General features: G+C 39.2%; 1 protein-coding gene across 3 annotated transcripts in view; it reads right to left on the bottom strand.

The window, feature by feature from the left end:
* Positions 1 to 2,538: 2,538 nt before the first annotated feature.
* LOC126185206 (adiponectin receptor protein) overlaps positions 2,539 to 22,030 on the bottom strand; it is a 77,240-nt gene continuing 57,748 nt past the window's right edge. For all 3 annotated transcript variants that reach the window (XM_049928087.1, XM_049928088.1, XM_049928089.1), the window contains exons 3-7: positions 17,745 to 18,015; positions 16,533 to 16,713; positions 16,053 to 16,240; positions 15,685 to 15,878; positions 2,539 to 4,376 (exon numbers count right to left, since the gene is read on the bottom strand). In XM_049928087.1, the coding sequence (XP_049784044.1) occupies positions 4,212 to 4,376; positions 15,685 to 15,878; positions 16,053 to 16,240; positions 16,533 to 16,713; positions 17,745 to 18,015 (999 nt within the window). In that variant the 3' untranslated portion in view covers positions 2,539 to 4,211. The remainder of the gene's footprint in view (positions 4,377 to 15,684; positions 15,879 to 16,052; positions 16,241 to 16,532; positions 16,714 to 17,744; positions 18,016 to 22,030) is intronic.

Below are 22,030 nucleotides of genomic sequence, written 5' to 3'. Positions count from 1 at the left end.
CATACATAAAAATCTGAAAAAATAAGTCTCTCTGAATTACACCTCAACATACAGCACTAATCATCAGTAATGCTGGAGATCAAGTTCCACTTTCAGGATACTGTTAGGTAAAAAAATTACTCTTAGCTCTTGCATTTAATTATCACAAATTTCAATTTTATGCATCTGACTCAACACAACTGCACAATATTAGGTTTTAAATTCACAGTGATAAGTGAGATTGAACTGTTGTGTTAGAATTGGCAAAATCTGGCAACTGCAAGATAAATTTTAATGTAGTCCAGTCCGTCTTGTGGCAGATTTGTCTTTTCAATCAATATCCATTACTATGACATGAGAAGCATCTCATGAAACATCACAGCACAAAAATTACAGCACTTTTAAGTACTTTACAATCAATATTTTTCAGTTTCACTGTTGGAACAGTGTCACTATAACTTTAAATAAATATCACTGCATATTACAGAATTTAATATAAATATTCAACACCTCTTTGATAACCAATATACACACATATACAGACTTTTACATCAGAATAATATATAAGACAGAATAATAAACGGAGTTGCTATATAATACACTATACAGTTATACATGAAATTTTTACGGGTTTGTTCTCAATGCAATGAGTTGTGGCAAAAATCCAGCAGTACATCAAGATTTTACTAATTTCTTGTTCTCTGTCTGAGAACTGTTTATTTTATTGCAAGTGTAAATACTGTTAATGCCTAGGCACATTCTGAGGAAAGAATCATTTTATGCCAAATGTTCTTTTGAGATACCATACACATTTCAAGTAATTGGTATTCACGTGGATGCTTTTCAGTAGACAACCATTTAAGTTGGGTTACTACGCATTTCTCCACAATCAGAGTTCACTTATGCACACTGTTTCACTAGCTGTATTTTCTGTGCTGTAACTGTTGGTAATGACTCAACTTTAGAGGATGTACCAAAAAATGTAGCATTCCTTATTCAAAACCCAAACCATCACAATCTACAACAAGAAAATGAACTTCTGTTTCACTGGTTGTGTTTGCTGTGATGCCAATTTGAGTCATGCAACACACTCATTGCTCATATGAAATATTGTAGTACTGCAAACAATTTAATTTGTCCATTCTAGCTGCGTCATTACCAACAGTTCCAGCACAGAAAACACAACTAGTGAAACAGAATGTGCAAAAGCAAACTCAAATTGTGGAGGGCAGCATAGTGATGAAACCAGAACACATGTTTCACTTTTTAATTGTACTAACGTTAAAATTACAAAGGTTTCAATGCCACACTACTGCAGAGAAACCACGACAATTAAACGAAACACCAGGGGCACGTTAAGATATCAGCTTTTCTTGAAATTGTGTTGTCAACAACTTTAGTTATTTCCTTTACATTCATTTATACTGGAAAACATGCCCATCCCCCCCTTCCTGAAACACACAATTATATACAAAAATCAGTGTAAAAGGCAATAAGAGGTTCTCTGGGCTATGAATTCACAGTTTAAGTACAAACAAAGTGTGAACTATGCACAGATGTGTTTCCATCTTCAGTGCAGTGTATTGCACTCATTAATATTAGGAATGCATTTAAGGCAAACTCTAATCATATTACTCTGAAAGACCTGTTCACAACAACAGACTGCAATTTGAGGCCTGGGGATGTAGCTTGCCACACGGAGTAGTTTGATTACAAACTGTGCGAGTTGATTCTTTTGTTTATTGTGAGTTCAGAATCATTTACCCTATTGTCTTCTCAGGACCAATAGCATTAATTACACATTCACATCATATCTGAGTGTCCATAAACTCAGGCCATTGTCCTAATAAAGAAGTTTTAAGAATAACAAGAACGAATTTATGGGATTTTGTTTTATGAGTGGTTTTAGTTTGTGTGTTTGAATTCTGAATAAGTTAAGAAACATTCTCCACTCTGAAGCAGATAAAAAGTTTAATTTACTGTTATCAAGCAGTATAATGGGAATATTTATTCCAGCTAAATTAAGAATCTAAATCATCAAAGTGAACACTAGAAACTGGTTTGATTAGAAGGACGAACAGAACTCAAGATTTTCTTTAAAATTTTTCACTAATTAAAAGTCAGACCATCAAGCTCTATATTCCATTAAAATAACAAAAATACCTTATTTAGCTCTGTTCATCCAAATATTCGACAATACATTTCACAAACAAGTCAAATTAATATGCAGTTGTTAATACCATAAATGATCATCTTACAGCCCTACAATTAGCTTGTGAGGAAAACAGCCTAGTTCCTAGATTTGCCAATACACATGCCAGTTTGTGTTATTTCGTCACCTGGTTTGAATGGCCTAACCTACACTTTATGTTTGTCTGTGCATTACAACAACTTTCACACCCTGTTAGCTTACTGTGCTTTATTTAGCAGTGGTTTTCGTATTTTCTACCATGGCCCATGTGCCACACTGCCTCCCTCTCCCTCTCTTTAGAGTTCACTGAGTTAAGGTAGCAGTTTGTCAACCTCCCCCTCCTCCCCCCCCCTCCCCCAACGCCCCCCCCCCCACACACACACACACACTTGACAGCAGATACAGAATTACAAGACACTTTAACAATGGCATACAAGAAATTTACAAACTGACACTGCAGATCAGTCTGACTGCCCACGCTGTCATGTACTTCAGTGATATGCAGAGTATAGCCATAGATACTCATGTAAAGTACCTCAAGATAATAGTCCAACAGTACTTTATTTCAATAAATAAGTGACTAAGTAGTTCTTTCTCCTGATCTTTGCGGTCTTTTACAAGAAGGGTATAAGTCTCATTGGCCCAGTAAATCCCGTATTAAATATCTAAAGGTGCTGGGTTCAATCCCCAGTTGCTCCTGTATTTTTCCTGTCACTTCTTGCACCTCTGCAAAGATTTATTAAGGTGAAAAGTGGCAAACTGCACTGTGGTCTGGAGTTCAACATGGAAATGTAGGTCACCTTATAAATGGCAGGGTCACTTAAGTTCAAAGATTGGAGGAAGACAAAGACAAACCACCTCCAATGAAACTAATTCTAGGAAAGCACAGCAGTGTTGAAAGCAATGTTGGAGTTGAAGACAGTTTTACTTATATACACAAGAAGTGTATTCATATTTTTTTACAGTTACTTCATACAAAAAATAAGGTTAGAGTTTAATACCCCACTGATGACAAGTTTATTAGACACACCGCACTTGCTCAGAATGGGCAATGATGGTGAACGAAACCAGCCACATATATGTGTTTGACAAATGTGCCACTTATTTTTGCAGAGTTATTTCCTATTACACTGCTGGTATTTCTCTCTGAGATCATACGCTCTTCTAGATATGTTTTGTGTGCATATATATTACTTTGTTACATTTTCACATACTGAGCACATATATTATGTGATCTCTCAGTCTTTATGTTGATGTTTCAAACAAAGTTATATTTTTGTGACGTTTTATGTAGTGAATGTAATACCACTTTACCACTACAACTACAATGGTGATGGCAAACATGTAAAAGTAAAGTAGTAAGAGTTTATACTAAGAACATACACATGACAATTTTTAACGTCTACTGGGTATACCTCCTGATCTGTTTACAATTCCAATGGTTCTGTATACTAAAAGTAAATCAATCTTAAGTTTTAGGGCCCAATGACATTTCTTTAGACACCAAAGCAAAACCTATAGATTTAAAAGACACGCACAAATATCTTGCAGGGTAATATATATTAGCCTACAACAAAGCTTCAAACAAGGTGATATTTGACATGATAATTCTTTGACTCAGCAAAAGTAAGCTTGTGCGCAAACAAACAGGGAAAGGTGTGGTAACTTAAAATGCTACACAGACATGTGCAATGCTAAGTGTTGCATAACAGCCTCGATAACTTACCAAAAGAGACATAGTGTTTCACTAGGTATGGTCATATTCATCACAAGTGACTTATTACACAAACATATTGGAAGGTGAAAAGTCTTAATCCCAAACAGTGACCACTACTGGTCACCCAGCTTACTATGACAACTCTTTTTGCTGTTATGCTTCAAGTACTTTCCCATGACTGCAGCACCATCTTTCTCTTTATAACACGATCTTCAGCAACTTAGTTGCTGAATCATTTTCATTAACCAATCTCACATTTAGAGTACTGACCATCATGTCAGATGTCCACAGTCACGTATTTTTACAGTCTCACACATCCAACAATTACAATGACTGCCTGTTGATAGTATGAATTTCAGAATCAATTGGCGTGTCCTGAGTTTGACATTCTCCAACATTTAGCCTATACATAGCCATTTCTGTTATACCATGGTAGTGGACAAATGCTGCAGCTATGACCAGTACGTGGAAGATCTGATGAGACTGAAACTGAAATACAAATATCTGACTTACTGCCTATTCTAAGGAACAAGGATTAGTTCGCAAGATTATATTACCCCCATATTGCAAGTTTATAATACAACTAAAATCTGTCTATTACACACTCTTAGTTATTTTTAATCAGAAAAATTAAACTTTTTGCATAAATGAAGAAACATCAATATTTAATTATCAAGGAAACTATAGCATGCAGTTGTTTGATCTGAAAACAATTTTTAATAACAGCAGTTTTAAAGTTGCATTTTTGTATAATGGAGATGGCACAGACAAACTCAAGCTCTGAAGCTCTCAGTCTTAGATGCACACTTTTACACCAAAGATTGTAGCTGAAATCTCAAATTTTGTCAAGCATGTCTTAAAAATCTTCCAACTGAATTTCATTTCTGAAATTGATATCTAATGCTAACATCACACACTGGCAATAACAGAGAGAACTCAAAAATACAGTGCTTTGAAAAATAACTTAAAGACTATCTTATAAAACTTATATTGATATAGTACAAGCTTCCTTTAAATTTCAAGTAAGTATTGTTGACGATACACTCCATTATATTTTTTTGCACATGTTGGAACACTTCACACACATTTTTCAATGACAAACTAAAAATTGCTGTTTTGCCACTTTTCTTGCTGGAGTGAAATATGTACAGTTCAGAAATCTGACTATGTCATCCTATTCAGTTTACAGAGTCCCATTATGCTCTACTTAATGAAAGCTTCAATCATTCTAAGGCAGTATTTATTCAAGCAGCAACTGTCTAGCCACAGAATATACCCCCTTGCTTGCTTCTGTATTTTATAAATAATATTCTGATTGGAATAAGAGCTGTACTTTTAGTATTTTACAGATCAAAATCTACAAATTCTGTTACACAGTTTAGACACCAAGTATTGACGTAAGATTTATTACTGATTCAGCATTGGCAGCGAACATTAAAATGCTATGAACAGCATTTAAGACACTGTCCCATATTTAAAATCTGCATAAAAATGAAGACCAATGCAAATACAAAGCAGTTAGCCCTGTGGTGCATGAATTTCGCTACAGGAGACAGCTTTAAATTGTCACTTCTCTGGTGTTTTCAGTCAGTCATGAGGCTGCAAATGCATGTAGGGCACAACACCAGTTGGGAGTGCATTTGCAGCATAGGAATATAGGAATGATTGAAAATGCCAGCAAAGCAACCATTAACAGCTGTCCACTGTAATGGACACTAGGCACCAAGCAGATAATCATTCTCAAATTTATAGTAGTAAGAATGGCTTTTTTGAAACTTTAGTGAAGAACAACAGAGAAGTCAGCTGACAGATAACCTCACAAATAAAACAACAAAAAGGTACATGTGAAGAACAGGACAATATAACAAAAAATAGTTTATAATTTTCTGTATACAGCTGTCTATTCAAAATATTAAGCTCTTAAATCATTCTATAAAGGACACAAGCAAACTCAACTCTAAAGTGTTTCTGATATATATATACCTAAAAACAAAGATGATGTGACTTACCAAATGAAAGTGCTGGCAGGTCGACAGACACACAAACGAACACAAACATACACACAAAATTCAAGCTTTCGCAACAAACTGTTGCCTCATCAGGAAAGAGGGAAGGAGAGGGAAAGACGAAAGGATGTGGGTTTTAAGGGAGAGGGTAAGGAGTCATTCCAGTCCCGGGAGCGGAAAGACTTACCTTAGGGGGAAAAAACGACGGGTATACACTCACGCGCGCACACACACACACACACACACACACACACACACACACACATCCATCCATCCACACATATACAGACACAAGCAGACATATTTAAAGACAAAGAGTTTGTTTTTAGGTATATTTTTCCTACGTGGAATGTTTCCTTCTATGGTCATTATAATGCGTTCTATGAGATATTTTTAATCTGACGGAACAAATATTCAAATGTGGCACGGCACGTATTTCTCTCAGTTTCAATCATCTTAAACCTGTATACAGTTAAGAAACATTAGACCAATGGTTCCCAACCTGATGATTATGATTATGTCCTGATTGGTAAAATGAAATTTTCTGTGTGTGTGTGTGTGTGTGTGTGTGTGTGTGTGTGTGTGTGTGTGTGTGTTGGGGGGGGGGGGGGGGAACTGTTACAGTTTTGTTGCGAAATTAAATTGTCTTAAATGATAAGTCTAACTTCATTAGAAGCAACAACTGTGGTAACCCAAGATTTCATTGCTGGGCAGTCAAAGTGGGACAGTGCACCAGAATATGGGCCACTGTCAACCGGGCACCATACCGACACTCAGGCAGGTCTTCATGGCAGGAGGTAACACTGGCTCACCCAAGAGTGGCCAATGCGGAGCTGGCAGAGGACAACTGATTCCCTGTGAGAGGCCCCCGTGGAAGACCACACATTCATAATCTCCTTAATGACACGCAGTTTGTTGCGTGTACTGTTATGCCATGTCTCCCAAAGCCAAAAAACCCTATGGTTTAAGTCAGAATGCAGGTCAGGTTCAGAGATGCCTATCTCCAGAAGCAGTTTCCGCGTAGCCTGTCAGCAAGTTTGTTGCCTGGGATGCCGATGTGTCCTGGGGTCCACATAAACACCACTGAATGACAGGACCGGTCCAGAGTATAGATGGACTCTTGGATGGGCACTACCAAAGGATGGCGAGGGTAGCACTGGCCGATAACGTGTAGGCTGCTCAAGGAGTCAGTCACAGAAGAAACGATTCCCCGGGACATGAATGGAAATACTGCAGTGCACGACAGATAGCCACCAGCCCTGCAGTACATACACTGCAGCCATCAGGCAAGGAATGCTGTTCAAAATGGCCTCTGTGGACATAGGCGAAGCCAACATGACCATCAGCCATCGAGCCGTCGGTATAAATCACTTCAGAGCCCTGGAAAACGTCAAGAATCAAGAGGAAATGACAGCGTAGAGCAGCAGCAGTAACTGTGTCCTTAGGGTCATGTGAAAGGTCCAGAGGAATCTGCAGCCTAAGTGTACACCATGGAGGTGTAGGCGAATGGACCTGGATGGGAGGTGGTAAAGGGAAGGACTCCAGTTCAGACAGAAGGGATTGCACGTGAACTGCAATCGTTAGCCCTGACCTGGGCCACTGATGCGGCAGAGGAACTGCCACAGGTGGAAAAAAGAAAAAACTGTAATCTGGATGTTCAGGACAACCACGAATGTTTTCAACGTAACTGGTGAGCAGTTGTGTCGGATCTGCAATGGAGGACTCCAGACTCGTTCTAAAAGCTCCTGTTGCTAGGCGAACACCACAGTGGTGCACTGGGTAGAGTACACGCAACACTGAGGGCACTGCCGAACCATAAATCAGACTCCCATAGTGAAGGCAGGATTGAACAAGGGTTTCGTAGAGCTGCAGCAGAGTAGAGTGATCTGCACCCCAGTTGGTGTTGCTCTGGCAGCAGAGGGCATTGAGGCAATGCCAGCACTTCTGCATAAGCTGACAAAGGTGAGGTAGCCAAGTCAATCGCGAGTTGAAAACCAGTCCTAAGAATCGATATGTCTCCACTACAGTGAGTGGAGCATCATGAAGGTAAAGTTCTGGTTCCAGATGAACGGTACGATGCTGACAGAAGTGCACGATACATGACTTAGCAGCCAAAAACTGGAAGGTGTGGGTGAGACCCCATGACTGCGCCTTATGGATGGTTCACTGTAGGCGATGCTCAGCAACACCAGTGCTTGTGGAGCAGTATGAAATGCAGAAGTCATCTGCATACAGAGAGGGTGCAATGGACAGCCCTACAGCTGCTGCTAAACCGTTAATGGCCACTAAAAATAGATAAACTCAATACAGAGCACTGTGGAATCCCATTCTCCTGGATATGGGGGGTAACTATAAGAGGCACCAACCTGGACACGGAAAGTACGGAGCGACAGGCAATTCTGGATAAAAATCTGAAGCGGGCCTCCGGGACCCCACTCGTATAATGTGGCAAGGATATGATGTAGCTAGGTGGTGTCATACGCTTTGCATAGATAAAAAAAGACAGCAACAAGGTGTTGCTGTTTGGAAAAGGCTGCTCGGCTAGCAGACTACAGGGATACAAGGTTGTCAGTGGTAGAGCACCCCTGGCAGAAGCCACGCTGACATGGAGCCAGTATGCAACATGACTCCAGGACCCAACCCAACTGCTGACACACATGTTCCAGCAGCATACAAACAACGTTGTGAGGCTGATGGGCCGTTAGCTATTCACATCAAGTGAGTTTTTGCCAGGTTTGAGCGCCGGGACAATGGTACTCTCCTGCCACTGCGATGGAAAGACACCATCGCACCAGATCCGCTTGAAGATGACGAGGAGAGGGTGCTTGTAGGTAGATGAGAGATGTTTAATCATCTGACTGTGGATCCGACCCAGCCCAGGAGCTGTGTCGGGGCAATGTGCAAGCGCGCTGAGAAACTCCCACTCTGTAAACGGGGCATTATAGGGTTCATTGTGGCATGTAGTGAACGAGAGTAGTTCCCATCCGCTGTTTGTGGGTGCGAACGACTGGGGGGGGGGGGGGGGGGTTAGTTCTCCGACGCAGAGGATCGAGCATAGTGCTCAGCAGAGTGCTCGGAAATAACATTTGCATCGGTACATTGCATGCCGCTGATGGGAATGCCAGGGACACCTGTTGGGGTCTGGTACCCAAAAAGACGTCTGATCTTCGTCCAGACTTAGGAAGGTGACGTATGGCACCCAATGGTTGACACGTACCTCTCCAAACACTCCTGTTTCCATCACTTTATAAGCTGGCGTACACGGGCAAGGAGCTGCTTAAAGGCTATCAGATGTTCTACACACTGTAATTGCCTCAGTGACTTCCAGTGACTACCAAGGGAGTCTTTTGCCGGGGGCACCCTAAGGAGCGAGGGAACGCAATTTCTGCCATAGAAACGACGTGGTAGTCACCTGCTCAACCATCACATCAATGTTACCATGTGGCGCAGAGTCAATGGTGACATCAGAGGTGATAGTTTCGAAGTCTGCCTTGTTTAGGGCCCATCTGGGCAGGCGTTCGTGGGTATGACACCAGGACAGCGACAGGAAGATGTGGAAGCGGTCACTACCACACAGGTTGTAATGTGCTCTCCAGTGGGTAGATGGGAGAAGTTCTGGGCTGCAAATTGATAAATCAATGGATGAGTAACTACCATGAGCCACCATGAAATGTGTGGTGGGCCCAGTATTTAAGAGGCAGAGGAATTGCGACAGTAAAGTTTCGACATCTCTGCCTTGGCCAGTAAACATGGTACCACCCCACAAGGCGTTATGGGCATTAAAATCTCCCAGAAGTAGGAAAGGTTTAGGGAGTTGATCAATCAGTGAAGCTAATACATTGAGGGAGGGGAACAACTTGGGGTCATATTCCTTAGCATTAAAGTTAGACTATGCCCGCTTAGAGACTGCTAGCAGGCGTACCACCAGCAAGAGATAACGTACTACGCTTCATGGTGTCATCCGCCTCATGCCACCCACGCCGATCAGGGGTTCTCCCCACAGGCACCACTCAGCTGCAGCAAAGGCCACCTGGCAGGATGGCCATTGCCGGGAGCCCCGATGCCCCAGGGTGATGGGCATCTACTCCTCAGCATATGTGGGGAGTTAACGGCGCAGGCATCAGCAGAGAGATCCCTTTGGTGTCAGGGGCTACAAACAACAGGGTAAATGGCAGCCTGACCACAACGGACTGGCTATCTTGCTGGATATAAGGTACAAAGAAGTCCATGGTTGTTGTCGGCACAGAAAATGACACTGCGTAGTGCGTGGACGAAAACACACCCAGAAAGGTATCCTCGCTAAAGAGGTGTAGGATGAGTGTGATTGCAATGCCATGACGAAAAAGTGGGCTAAAGATCTCAATGCACGCTGGACACAATGCACTATGGAAGGCGCCCTTCCCCAACTGGCTCGATCTTCAGGAAAATTTTGAAAAATGGAGGTCAAACCCTACAGGGGACCATAACACGAAGACAGAAACGTGTGAGACTCCTTTTAGTCGCCTCTTACAACAGACAGCAATACCTCGGGCCTATTCTTACCTCCGGACCTGCTGGGGGATGGAATTAGAAATGACAACCAACCTCAGCAGGGGCTTGTTTGCTGCAGCATGCTGATTACTGGCTCTACTAAGTTCAACTCAAGCACTGTTTTTTTCATTAGTGACATGTAACGAGATTGCATTGTCAGTGCCTCTGTCTGTAAGAAACTTAGCTCCATCATATTTATAATGAGGCAGCTAGCACAGCATGCAAACAGTTTCTGTGCACAGTGTACCATTGACTCTTTGAACCATACCTGCAGTATGGAGCGCTAATGTGGGGAAACTCTAACATTGAAGAAATAAAAAGGGTTTTCACATTACAACAAAAAGAGTCAGAATCATTAAGAAGAAATACTTCTTAAACATGCATAAAGACTAGGCATCGTAACTTTTTCCACCTTGTAAATATATAAAACTATACTACATATCTCACAAAATAGTGTGGAGTGGACTACAAATGCTAGTGTACACTCCCACAACACACAGATATATGAAGTATACCCCACCGATTGACAATGCTTGAAAGAGGACCCGACACTCTGGTATCAAATTACTAAGAAGTCTGTTTAAAAAACTGTGTGACAATGTACATGACACTAAGTTTTCAAAGAATTTAAAAGAGTATCTGGTGGAAAAGGAACTTTACAGTGTTGAGTATTGTTCACATTAAATTTGTAAATTACAATCAAGGATGTTAGGATAATTAGAAAGTATGTGATAATGAGTGTTTTTATATTTTTGACAATGTCCTATATTACATGTACATTCACTGTACACCATGTAATCCTGCAAGATAAAATAAAAAATTCAATTTCAATTCCATTTCCCATTTATAGTCACTCTCAGCACCCACTGTGCTGAGTAGAACGCATGTGTAGTACCATGACAACTTATTTTGGATTGTTAGAGGAGAAATAGACGCAAGTGACAAATTTATCTCATTCAAGTGTCAACTATTTGGTAAGAAATTCTTAATTTACAGCACTGATTTTCATTTACTGTTGGACACAAATACCTGAGTTGATAAGACAAAGATGGCATGTAAGTTAGTTTGTTATTTGTAACTGATGTGTGTGAGCAGCAACCAAAAGATAAACATAAATGACCATCATAATCTAAATTTCCAGTTGGTACGTTTCCTCTGACTGCCACTGATGCTGTTTGATTTAAATGTAATTAGTTTGTAAGTCATCTGGTTTTCCTGTCTACTCGCTTCCCTCATGGTTGTGAGCTTGTCCCAAGCCACATTATCAAATTCTTTTTCAAGGTATATAAAACACAGATTTAGGATTTAGGTCTCTTCCCCTTTTCATAAACTGCCCCCTTAAAAACAAACACACACACACACACACACACACACACACACACACAAGTCCTATTGCATCTCTTGTGCTTGCACTTTGTTTAAAACCAAATTGCTCTTCAGCTAGATTCTCATCCATTACTTTTTTCAGTCTTAAAATAGTTTTTAACAACTTTGGTTGCTACATGTGAAATGAAGCTAATTTTCCTGTGTTCAATGCATTTCTTGGTTCACTGTTTCTTTGTACTGGAATCAATGCTGTCAAAAGTTCTCTGGCCATTCAGCACTGTCATACTTTGTTATATATGCTCATTATTTCTTTTCCTCCTTGGTTCAAGCATTTTAGTACATCTCCTGGTATCATATCTACACCTACTGCTTTACTATTTTTCACTGCTGCTATGGCACTCTGTACTTCTTTCCGTTACGATTGTTGTTTCTTACTCATCATTCACAAAGTTCAAGGAGTCTGGTCCAAGAATTGTTAGTTTGCAGTATGTGTAAATCGTTCTTTTGAATAGTCTTCACATCTCTAAAGAATATCCTCATGATCTTTGTATACTACATTTTTGTCCTTACTGAGAATTTCCACTGCAGCACTTGCTGGTGTTTTCTGAGCCCCTGTTGTAATCTACTCTGTGCACAGTAAAGTGTGTCTTCCCTTCCTCTCCTGTCAAAGGCACCATACCACTCTTTTTAGCCATTTTCCCTAGCGTGCTCTGTTTCTCTATACAGTTTGTTATTCAGCCTTTGGTACATGTTTCTTGCATATTAATTGTTCTTGTTTTAAGGTTACCTTATCTTCTCCACCCTCAAAGTAATTTCCTGTGCATTCGATGGCTGTTTTTGCCCTATTCCCATTTACATATCTTACGCTTTTCTGCCCTTCTTTGTCTTAACGTGTTAGTAAGCTCAAGCAATAGCATTTCCGTAATTCTTTCTTTCCCAAGTCTTTTCTCTTCGTCCCACTTTTTCATGACCATAGCCTTTTCCAGCTTTTTTCATTTTTATTTCTATTTCTGCCATAAGCAAACTGAGGTCACTAATATCTGCACCTGGTAGTGAGTGCTCCATTTCTGTAACTATTCTACCAATATAAAATCAATTTGGTTTCTATATTTATTCTCTAGTGATTTCCAGATGTCACTCCCTCCTGTGAGTTTTGAACCATGCATTTACCACTACCAGCTGACTTTCCCTGCAGAAGTCAAGAAGCTATTCACCTCTGTCATTCCTCACGAAGGCATTCCTATCACCCAGTATAATTTTGCAGTACCCTCTACTATCACCCATTACTTTATTATGCTGTATGTGTCCTCTATGAGCTGGTCTTCACATTCTGAAGATTGCATACAGACCTGGATAATTAATACATATTTTTCTACTACTTTCTGATTTACACCTATTGCATTGTCACTCGCAGTGTTTACATTTTCCACACAACAGACAATTCCTCTATCAAACACTCTTACTCCATGCATTCCTTTCACTTGTCCCCTTCAGTAGTACATTATGTATTGATTTGACTACAGTTCTCCAGGTCCATCTCATCTTTTCCCAGCAGTTTCTACCTAGTTCATTTTTTTGTCCTCTGTCTTTTTAAGGTTTTATAGTTTTCCTACTTTTACCAGTGATCTAACATTCCAGGTACAAACTAGTTTTGAAATTGTGCTTGCTTTATAGTTGACCACTCTGGAGATCTTAAGTAGGAGACTATTTCACTTCTGGATATTTAACATGAGAGGATGTCACGTTTTGCACATAAAATGAAGACTACATTATACAAGGAAAATTATCTGCTGTGGTATTTACGGAAAAATCATTTTTCAGTAAACTGCTTGCTGGCAAGAATGGACAACTTGAAAATTTTTATCTGATGTTGCTCGAAGAGTTTCAACTTCTGTTGTATCTGAACTGCAAATAATGGACATAAATTGCACGACTGCAGTATCTTGCAAAGAGTCTGGCAATAACTTTGCACTTTCTGAGAACTGGAGATTCCTTTACTACTTCGTAACTGTTCAATATATACAAAGTATACCAATGATTGTCATTGTGTATTAGTAGTAAACATCAGGTGCATTATATTATTGACTAATAATGTAACATTTTTGCAATATTCTTTTTTCAAAAATGCATCATTTGCTTCCTGCTCTTAAGTGCTAATACTTTTGACAGATTTTCTTCTTTCAGGGGCTATGCCACGTGCAAAAGAAAAAACAAACAAAAACATACAAAGATGCTTTTCTGCAATGGGGTTTTACTATGGTAGTTGATAAAGCTAATGAAAAGCTCCAGAGTGTTTGGTGCAGTGAAATCCAAAGAACAGTGAGCATGAAACCTAACAACTTAAAACAACTTTGAAAGAGTCATGCAGAGTTTGTTGGACAAAGTGCACTGAATTCTTCAAACTCCAAGTAGCTGCACTGAAATGTTCACACATGGATTCATCTGGCAATTATTCCCAGTCTATACAGTAGCTGGTCTTTAAACTTCATACCAAATTGATCTTTGAATTTCTAAAACCAAGAAACATAATACACCAGAAGTAGCTCTCACCAAATCTCTTACTAGCTGTCTGTCAGCTAGGAAAACAAATGTGGAAAAGAAATAAGATTTCAATTTCTAAGAACACAATTAGAAGGTGTATCGAGGACCAGAGTTTGGATATTTTGCACACAGCACTGTAGTTAGATGATTTGGCTGATGATTTATCTTGTTCCCAGATGCTTGATACACAACAGACAACAACCTGAAAGCAGAATACTTGTCAGAATCACTAAGACAATACTACACACAGTGACGGTGTTTTCCAATCAGTGAAGAATTTTGTTGAGAAAAATGAGATGTGCACACCAAACTTGGTAGGTGAATGTACAGACTTAACACCTTCCACACTCGGTGTTCACTCTGAATTCGATACACGGGTGAATGAAATTGCTCCAAATGCAATGTTCAGCCACTTGATTATAGATTATGATGCTCTGCAGGGAACACTTCTACCTGATTGAATGTTTGACAAAAAACTTATTTTTCTATGCAGTATATTTATTTATTTATGTATTTTCAGAATAGCACATCTAGCAGATTTCTCAGCAGAAATAAACAAGCATAACATCAGCTTGCAATGAAATCATGTGAATATTCTAACAGCACAAAATGAAGTTGCCAATTTCCTTCACAGACTGGAGCTTTACCAGTGCAGGTCTGAAGGTCAAGCCATTTTGCTGTTACCAGAACTGATAGTGATGCTTAACACTAATGGTGAAACTGCTCCTTGACACATGAAATACAGCAGCAATTATCAGTAATAAATTGTATAAGTAACTATTTTCCTGAAGTGCAGAATCGATTAGTAAATGCCTGAGTTTTAAGAGCATTTTCAGTAAATGAAAGAAAATTTTCAGATAGTGAAGTTCAAGTCAAAGCAAGATTTCTTCAACTACATGAAGATGACATACTGGTAACAGATTTCTCTAAAACAGAACAAGTCAAATTTAGGATAAATAGTGGTAACAAGTATCCATTATTATAAAAAAAACCTTGGGAATAGTGATTCTTTTCACAGCGGCATATAGGTGTGAAAGTGGATTTGTGGATATAGTGGCAATGAAAACAGAAACAAGAAACTGACTGAACTCTGCACATAATTTCCAACGTGCTTTGGGCAACACCAAACTGAATATAAGACATTATTAAAGATAAGCAATACCAAGCATCTCACTGACATCATATACTTTCCTGTAATTAAAAAAAATTTTATGTTCAAACAACTCTAGTCTGAAAAGTAAATAATTGCATGGTGCAATTATGCAACCCAGCAGAATTTTCTCAACTTATGTAAAAAAATCAACAGGAACATAAGCTTTGTGGGGAAAAAGTTAACTTACTTCAATTTAGTCAATAACTGTCACTGAATACTTATTAAACGACGATTTGCTTACCCAAATATCACATTTTCCTGGAAAGAATCTTTCTGGTACCCTCAGAGCATAAAACATAGCTCCCAAGATATATAAACATCCCATAAGTATCAACCACCCTAATGATGCTTGAGCAATTGCATTAAACCATCCTTCAGAGACAGCGTAATGGACAGCAGGAACAACTCCACTCAATCCAAAGCCCATAAATACACCTGTAACAATGGTGTTCTTTCCATAAATTACAGATCATCATCTAAAAAAATTCACGCACTTACAAATACATTTTAAAGGAACCCTAACATCAAGAAGGAAAAAGATGTCTATTTAAAAGTCTGACTTTTTTTAAAAAAATATTCATCTTTCAAATTTGACTGCAGTACACTTACCTGCACGTAAAGATCTGTATTTAGGTTCACTAAATCTATCCCATAGGGATACTACAATGGATGTTACACCCAGCCCAATGACGACACTCAAGTAGATTAGTTTGGGCTGGAAATCACAGTAGAAGCCGTAATACAACCAGGGAACAAATGATCCCATTATTAGCATTGCAATGCCACAATAATCGAGCCTAGGGGGGAAAAAATTATATAAAATATATTTTCATTTATATATGACCAAAGAGTATCATAATTACCTAATATTTTTAAGGTATCAATGGTTTTGTTTCTAGGATTGTGCACCACGAACAAAATATTATACTTATAAAATCTAGGTTCTGTTGGATAGTTTCTTTCCTTAACTAAAGTCAGTGTTTTTGAACTTTTGTATTAAATTATTTTAATAACACAGACAAGTAGCATCATTCTGTCAACTGATAATGTTAAACTGAAGTATGTACCTGGTTATCAGCATATACGTACTTGCTAAATAGCTTCCCCACACACTCTGAGTGGCAGTGCACAGTATGAAATGCAGATGACATTCCAAGGCAGACTATAGCACCAGCAAAGTACGCAGCAAATACAAGTTTTTCTTGAAGCGGAACTTCCTCTGAAGGTCGCGTAAGAAAGTATGTAGCTACCCCAATAAATGCAACACAACCTGAAAGTACAAATACTGTGTAAAAATGAGTTTGTTCCATTCCATTTAAATTAAACAAAGTTATAATTCTAAATCAAATGCGACACTATAAAGACACTGTGTAAAGAAATTTTATAAAATGCGACAGTTATCTACCACAATCAAGGAACACCATTGGATTAAGGATGTGTCCAAACTCCATGGTCTTTCCCAGTCAGCTCTCCAGTACAAATGAAGGTTTAGTGAAAATAGATTTTTAAGGGGATTACCATTGTTATCCAACACTAACTGGAACAACTTTTCATCAGTTGTGCACTAAATTTTTGTTTTAAAATTTTCCTCAATAGTTTTTGTTTAAACACAATGTACTGATTTTAGTCCACCAGCCTGAGAAAATGGAAGAGGGATACCATATTGCACAAATGTTCTTTCCATTAGGTATGCATCCACTATTTCTAGTTTTAATCTTATTATTGATGAGATCTACTTTCCAAGACAATACTGAATGACATCTTACATCCTGAGATCAATCTGAAGTTGATAATTTTAATGCATGAACAAATTCTGTCATGGGAATATGTTTTTATTAATATTATCAAAAAAGCAAGTAGGAAAGGAACGACAATTGTTAGGTTGGGTATAATATCTTGTTGATTTTTTTGATAAAATTTATGAACTATCGAGGACACCCGCGCGCATTCGTAAACTCCATGGTGCAAAAGCATGTTCCGATGGGTTTCAAACTGAGCATGACTTATGCACCACCTAGAAGCACCAAAAAATAAAGCATGGTAAGTGATACAGGGGAGCATGGAAAACCTTTTCATACCTATTCCTTTTATCAATGTACTCTCATCTCAGAATTTATAACCTGCAAGCTATTCCCACTCCATGACTTTACCCTCTATACATAAGTCTCTGTTGCCCCAAGTTCAATACATTAAAATGAGATTGCAGATCCTATGAATAAAATACCAAGGAACAAAAGTTAAATGAAAGAATCTCATTCAGTAGGTTGCTCATCTTTTTAAGCAAAAATAATGTTTACTTGCCCAATAAATGTGTCCAGATGTTTCCAGTCTCTGTATGAATGCGAAATATGCTCTTGAAGCATGCATAAAAACTTGGCAGGGGTGGCCTATGTCCAGCATGTAAATAGTCATTGTCCTGTAGCCATTGGGGTAAATTTCTGAAGTGGCATACTTTCCATGATGCTTCCCATACTTTTCGGACAAATTCCTCTGCTTGTTCTGCAGCATTGTGCGCCAATGCTCCTAGATCAATTTCATCTGAAAGCACACCAGCTTTCAGAACTTCAGTCATCTGCAAGTTATCAAAAGAATTACTCTCATTTGGTGTCATGGTATTGGTATACATCTAACATCTGTCTCTCAAAGGACACTTAACAATATTTCAGATGTCATTTACAGCCTGCTGTATTCCTTTAATCTAGTGCTTTACATTTTATATATTTAACCCCGAAACAGGCATGCTGCGTTTTACAATACAAGAGGGTGTGCGGCATACTTTGTACACATGTAAAGAATAGATGCCTTTATGTTAGCAAGCTAAACACATATGAGCAACATCACAGTTTAATCTTAGTTTAATTAAACAATGATGAAATACACATACATTATATGAGCTAAATCACCGATTGATTAACCAATAATAAAATGAACTTCCATTATATCACTCTGTTGCCACTGACACTTATTACCCCACTGTAATGAACAACTATGCATTAAATAGCGCAGTTGCATCAGCTCCCAGCTGATTCCTAATTATCTCATAGACGACTGCCTCATTGTGGAACTGTGCTGCTAGCTCGGAATCTGGGTCAGTTTTTTGCACAGATCGAATATTTTTCCCCCTAGCTCGGTGTTTATTTTCTATTACTTCTCTTCATTTGGACATCTCACTGTATTAGCTGAAGCAATAATGAAGGAATAGGTACAGGCTCACACTTCTAAAACAACAACAAAATGGAAGAAGACAATGTTATTTGTGACTATGCACATTATACAGAGGCACGCCCACTCGAGGGGTAAATGAAGGCAAATATGGACTTCCACTGACAGTAAAAAAAATAATACTAGGTGTACAACTTGCTTCCGCCATTTGCCGAAAGGTGGCGACAACAGTAAGTAGCGGTCGATAGAAACAGATTGCAGATGTCGGGCAGTTAGCTTGGATCTCCATCAACATAAACTCATTCAAACATTAGTCGATTTGTGTCGGCATCATAAAGTTGTTCTTGACTGAAAATGTCAGTTTATGAGCCTCATTCTCGTCATTTGCGGGAGGTGGTACTGTTTTGTTTCAATATGAAGAAAACAGTGGCCGAGTCTCATGGAATGCTCTGAAGTACATATGATAAGGACACTATTAGTGAAAGAATGTGTCTTGAGTGGTTTCAATGCTTCAAAAGTGGTGATTTTAATGTCTTAGACCAGCATAATGATGGAAGAGAGTGTTTTCGAACATGCAGAATTGGAGACATTGCTGAGTGAAGACTCACGTCAAACTCAAGAAGAATTGGCACAATTAGTGGGAGTGACACAGCAAGCCATTTCAAAATGTCTAAAGGCTATTGGCATGATTCAGAAAGAAGGAACTTGGGTCCTGTGAGAGCTGAAACCAAGAGACATTGAACAGCATTTGTGTGTTTGTGAACAGTTGCTTCAGAGGCAAAAAACGGAATGGATTTCTGCATCTCGTTGTGTTCATTACGGTAACCCTAAACGCAAAAATCATTGCGATATCCCGGCCATGCTTCCACGTCGATGGCCAAATCGAATGGCCAAATCGAATATTCATGGCTCCAAGATCATGCTCTGCATTTGGTGGGACCAGCTCGTCGTCGTGTAGTATGAGGTGTTAAAACCAAGTGAAACAACCACAGGTGCTCATAACTGAACGCAATTAATGTGTTAGAGCAGAGAATTAAAAGAAACGGCCGCAATACAGCAAGACGCACGATAAAGTGACTTTGCAGCACGGCAACGCTCGACCCATTGCAAAGTAGGTCAAAACGTACTTTGAAATGTTACAATGGAAAGTCCTACCCCACCTGCCGTATTCTCCAGACATTGATCCCTCTATCACCTGTTTAGATAGCACATGGCCTGGCTGACCAACACTTCTGATCTCATGAAGAAGTGACAAATTGGATCGATTCATGGAATGCTTCAAAAGATGAGTAATTTTTTTTGACGTGGGATTCGTACACTGTCCGAAAGATGGGAGAAAGTAATGGCCAGCGATGGAAAATACTTTGAATACTACATGTGTAACCAATTTGTTTCATTAAAGCCTCAAATATTGGGGAAAAATGGCAGAAGCAAAGTTGAACACTTGTATATTAAACACTGAACACTGCTATCTCCCCTCTTCAATTGCATACATGAACTGGCAATTTTCTAGTAAACTTAAAGAATAATTATACTGCAGTCTAGCTTAATTTTAAAACCCAAACTTAACAGATTAGGAAATATTACATACACGAAAAATTTTACGTGGTGTTGGAGACAGTGATGTGGAATCTTTGGTTTCAGCAATGATAGATTTTCATGTGGGGACGCAGCATTTTAGCAATGTGTAGGAGTTGTGCCCCGAGTATGGGATAGTTGCTGCACGATCCTGGGACTGGACTTTCTGATAACACAGTATGTCAAAATTGACCTTACGTGGCATACAGCTGAACTGAGGTGTGCAACGTTCCAACCAGGGGAGACAGTCTCCAATGTAGTACGAATGCAAGGTGCACCAATCTTAAGTGGGTGGAACCACTTAAATCACAGTCAACAACAGTACAGATTAATTTGCATGTTATTGTGCTGCAAGGTACCGGGATGTTGGTATGTGTAAATGTAGGACCAGAATGGTCTGTTAATGCACTGTGATTGGTAGAACTGCTAGCAGAATATTATGATCAGACACATCACATTGCTTTGTATGGCGAAGCATAGCACACGTACAAGAGGAATTTGACAGGAAAGTAGTGCCCGTGAATTTACACAGTTTTAGGCATTGATGGAAGACCTGTATAATATGTGTAGAAACTTGGTCAGATTGCAACAGGGTAATGTGGAAAATGTCAATAAAACTTCATTGCTTAGAAAGTTACGAGCATCTTAGAGGTATAGGTAGACTGGAAATGGAGAAATCATTGTTTGAATTTGAGGATTTGTTGTTTCCTCAAGGGTTGTAAAAAGAAAGAAAGAAAGAGAGAGAGAGAGAGAGAGAGAGAGAGAGAGAGAGAGGGGGTCCACCAGATGGGGCTAGAAGACAGATTCTGTTGGGTCTATAGTCATCTTAACAGCAAATCTACAACTGATGCCTATCCGTTTCCAAACATTACTGAAACTACTGATGATCTGGGATAGTGCAAGTAGTCCTCTACCTTAGATCTGAAGAATGGGTACCATATCTGGAGGGCAGTCTGAAAACAGTGTTCTCAGTCCTCTGGTGCCATTTTAAATATTACAGGATGCCGTTTGGTTTGAAAAATGCCCCAGAAACGTTTCAGCATTTGCTGGACAGAGTACTGAGGAGACTGAAGCCTTGCCAGTGCATGGTGTACCTGGATGATGTACCCATTTTTGCGAAGGGTATGGCAGAGTATAAACAATGTTTGCAAGAGGTGTTAAAAGAGTACAAGCAGTAAATTTAACATTAAACATGGAATAATTTCATTTTGTATTAGAAGAAGGTACATGTTTACGGCATGTTATTAGGGTGAAAGGTTAACACAGATACACGGTTGACACAAGCAGTACGGGAATTATTATTGTAGAAAATTCATGAAAGGGTTTGCAAATATAGCAGGATCATTTATGTGACTGTTAAAAAATGAGGTAAAGTTTGAATGCCAAGACGCATTCAAGGAGTTAACAGGGTTGACATCAAGCCCTGAATTTATTTTCCTGGACTACAAGAAAAACAGTGTGTCGGCAACAGACACCTCCAGTCAGGGTAAGGAGAATCTGGCAGCATACGCTTCTAAGCAGTTGAGCAGAGTAGAGGAAAACTATGCAAAACAGAGAAAGAGATGCTTAGTGTGATTTACAGAATCACACATTTCAGGTGTTATTTAAATGGAAAGAGTTTTATAGTAGTAACAGACTATGCAGTCCGTAAGTGATTGTTGGGGGCTTAGTCTAGTACACTAGCTAGATGGGCACTGAGGTCAAGGGAATTCGAGTATGAAGTGTTGCACACACCTGGTAAAAGACACACAAAAGCGGATAGTTTTAAGCTGTAAAGTAGCAGTGATACAGACACTGGGTCACACCATGCACAATGGCAAGCAGTGCAATGAGCTGACTTGGAACGT

Source organism: Schistocerca cancellata, chromosome 4, assembly GCF_023864275.1.
Source record: "Schistocerca cancellata isolate TAMUIC-IGC-003103 chromosome 4, iqSchCanc2.1, whole genome shotgun sequence".
Classification (NCBI taxonomy): domain Eukaryota; kingdom Metazoa; phylum Arthropoda; class Insecta; order Orthoptera; family Acrididae; genus Schistocerca; species Schistocerca cancellata.
This window is presented reverse-complemented; position numbering and strand designations above follow the sequence as displayed.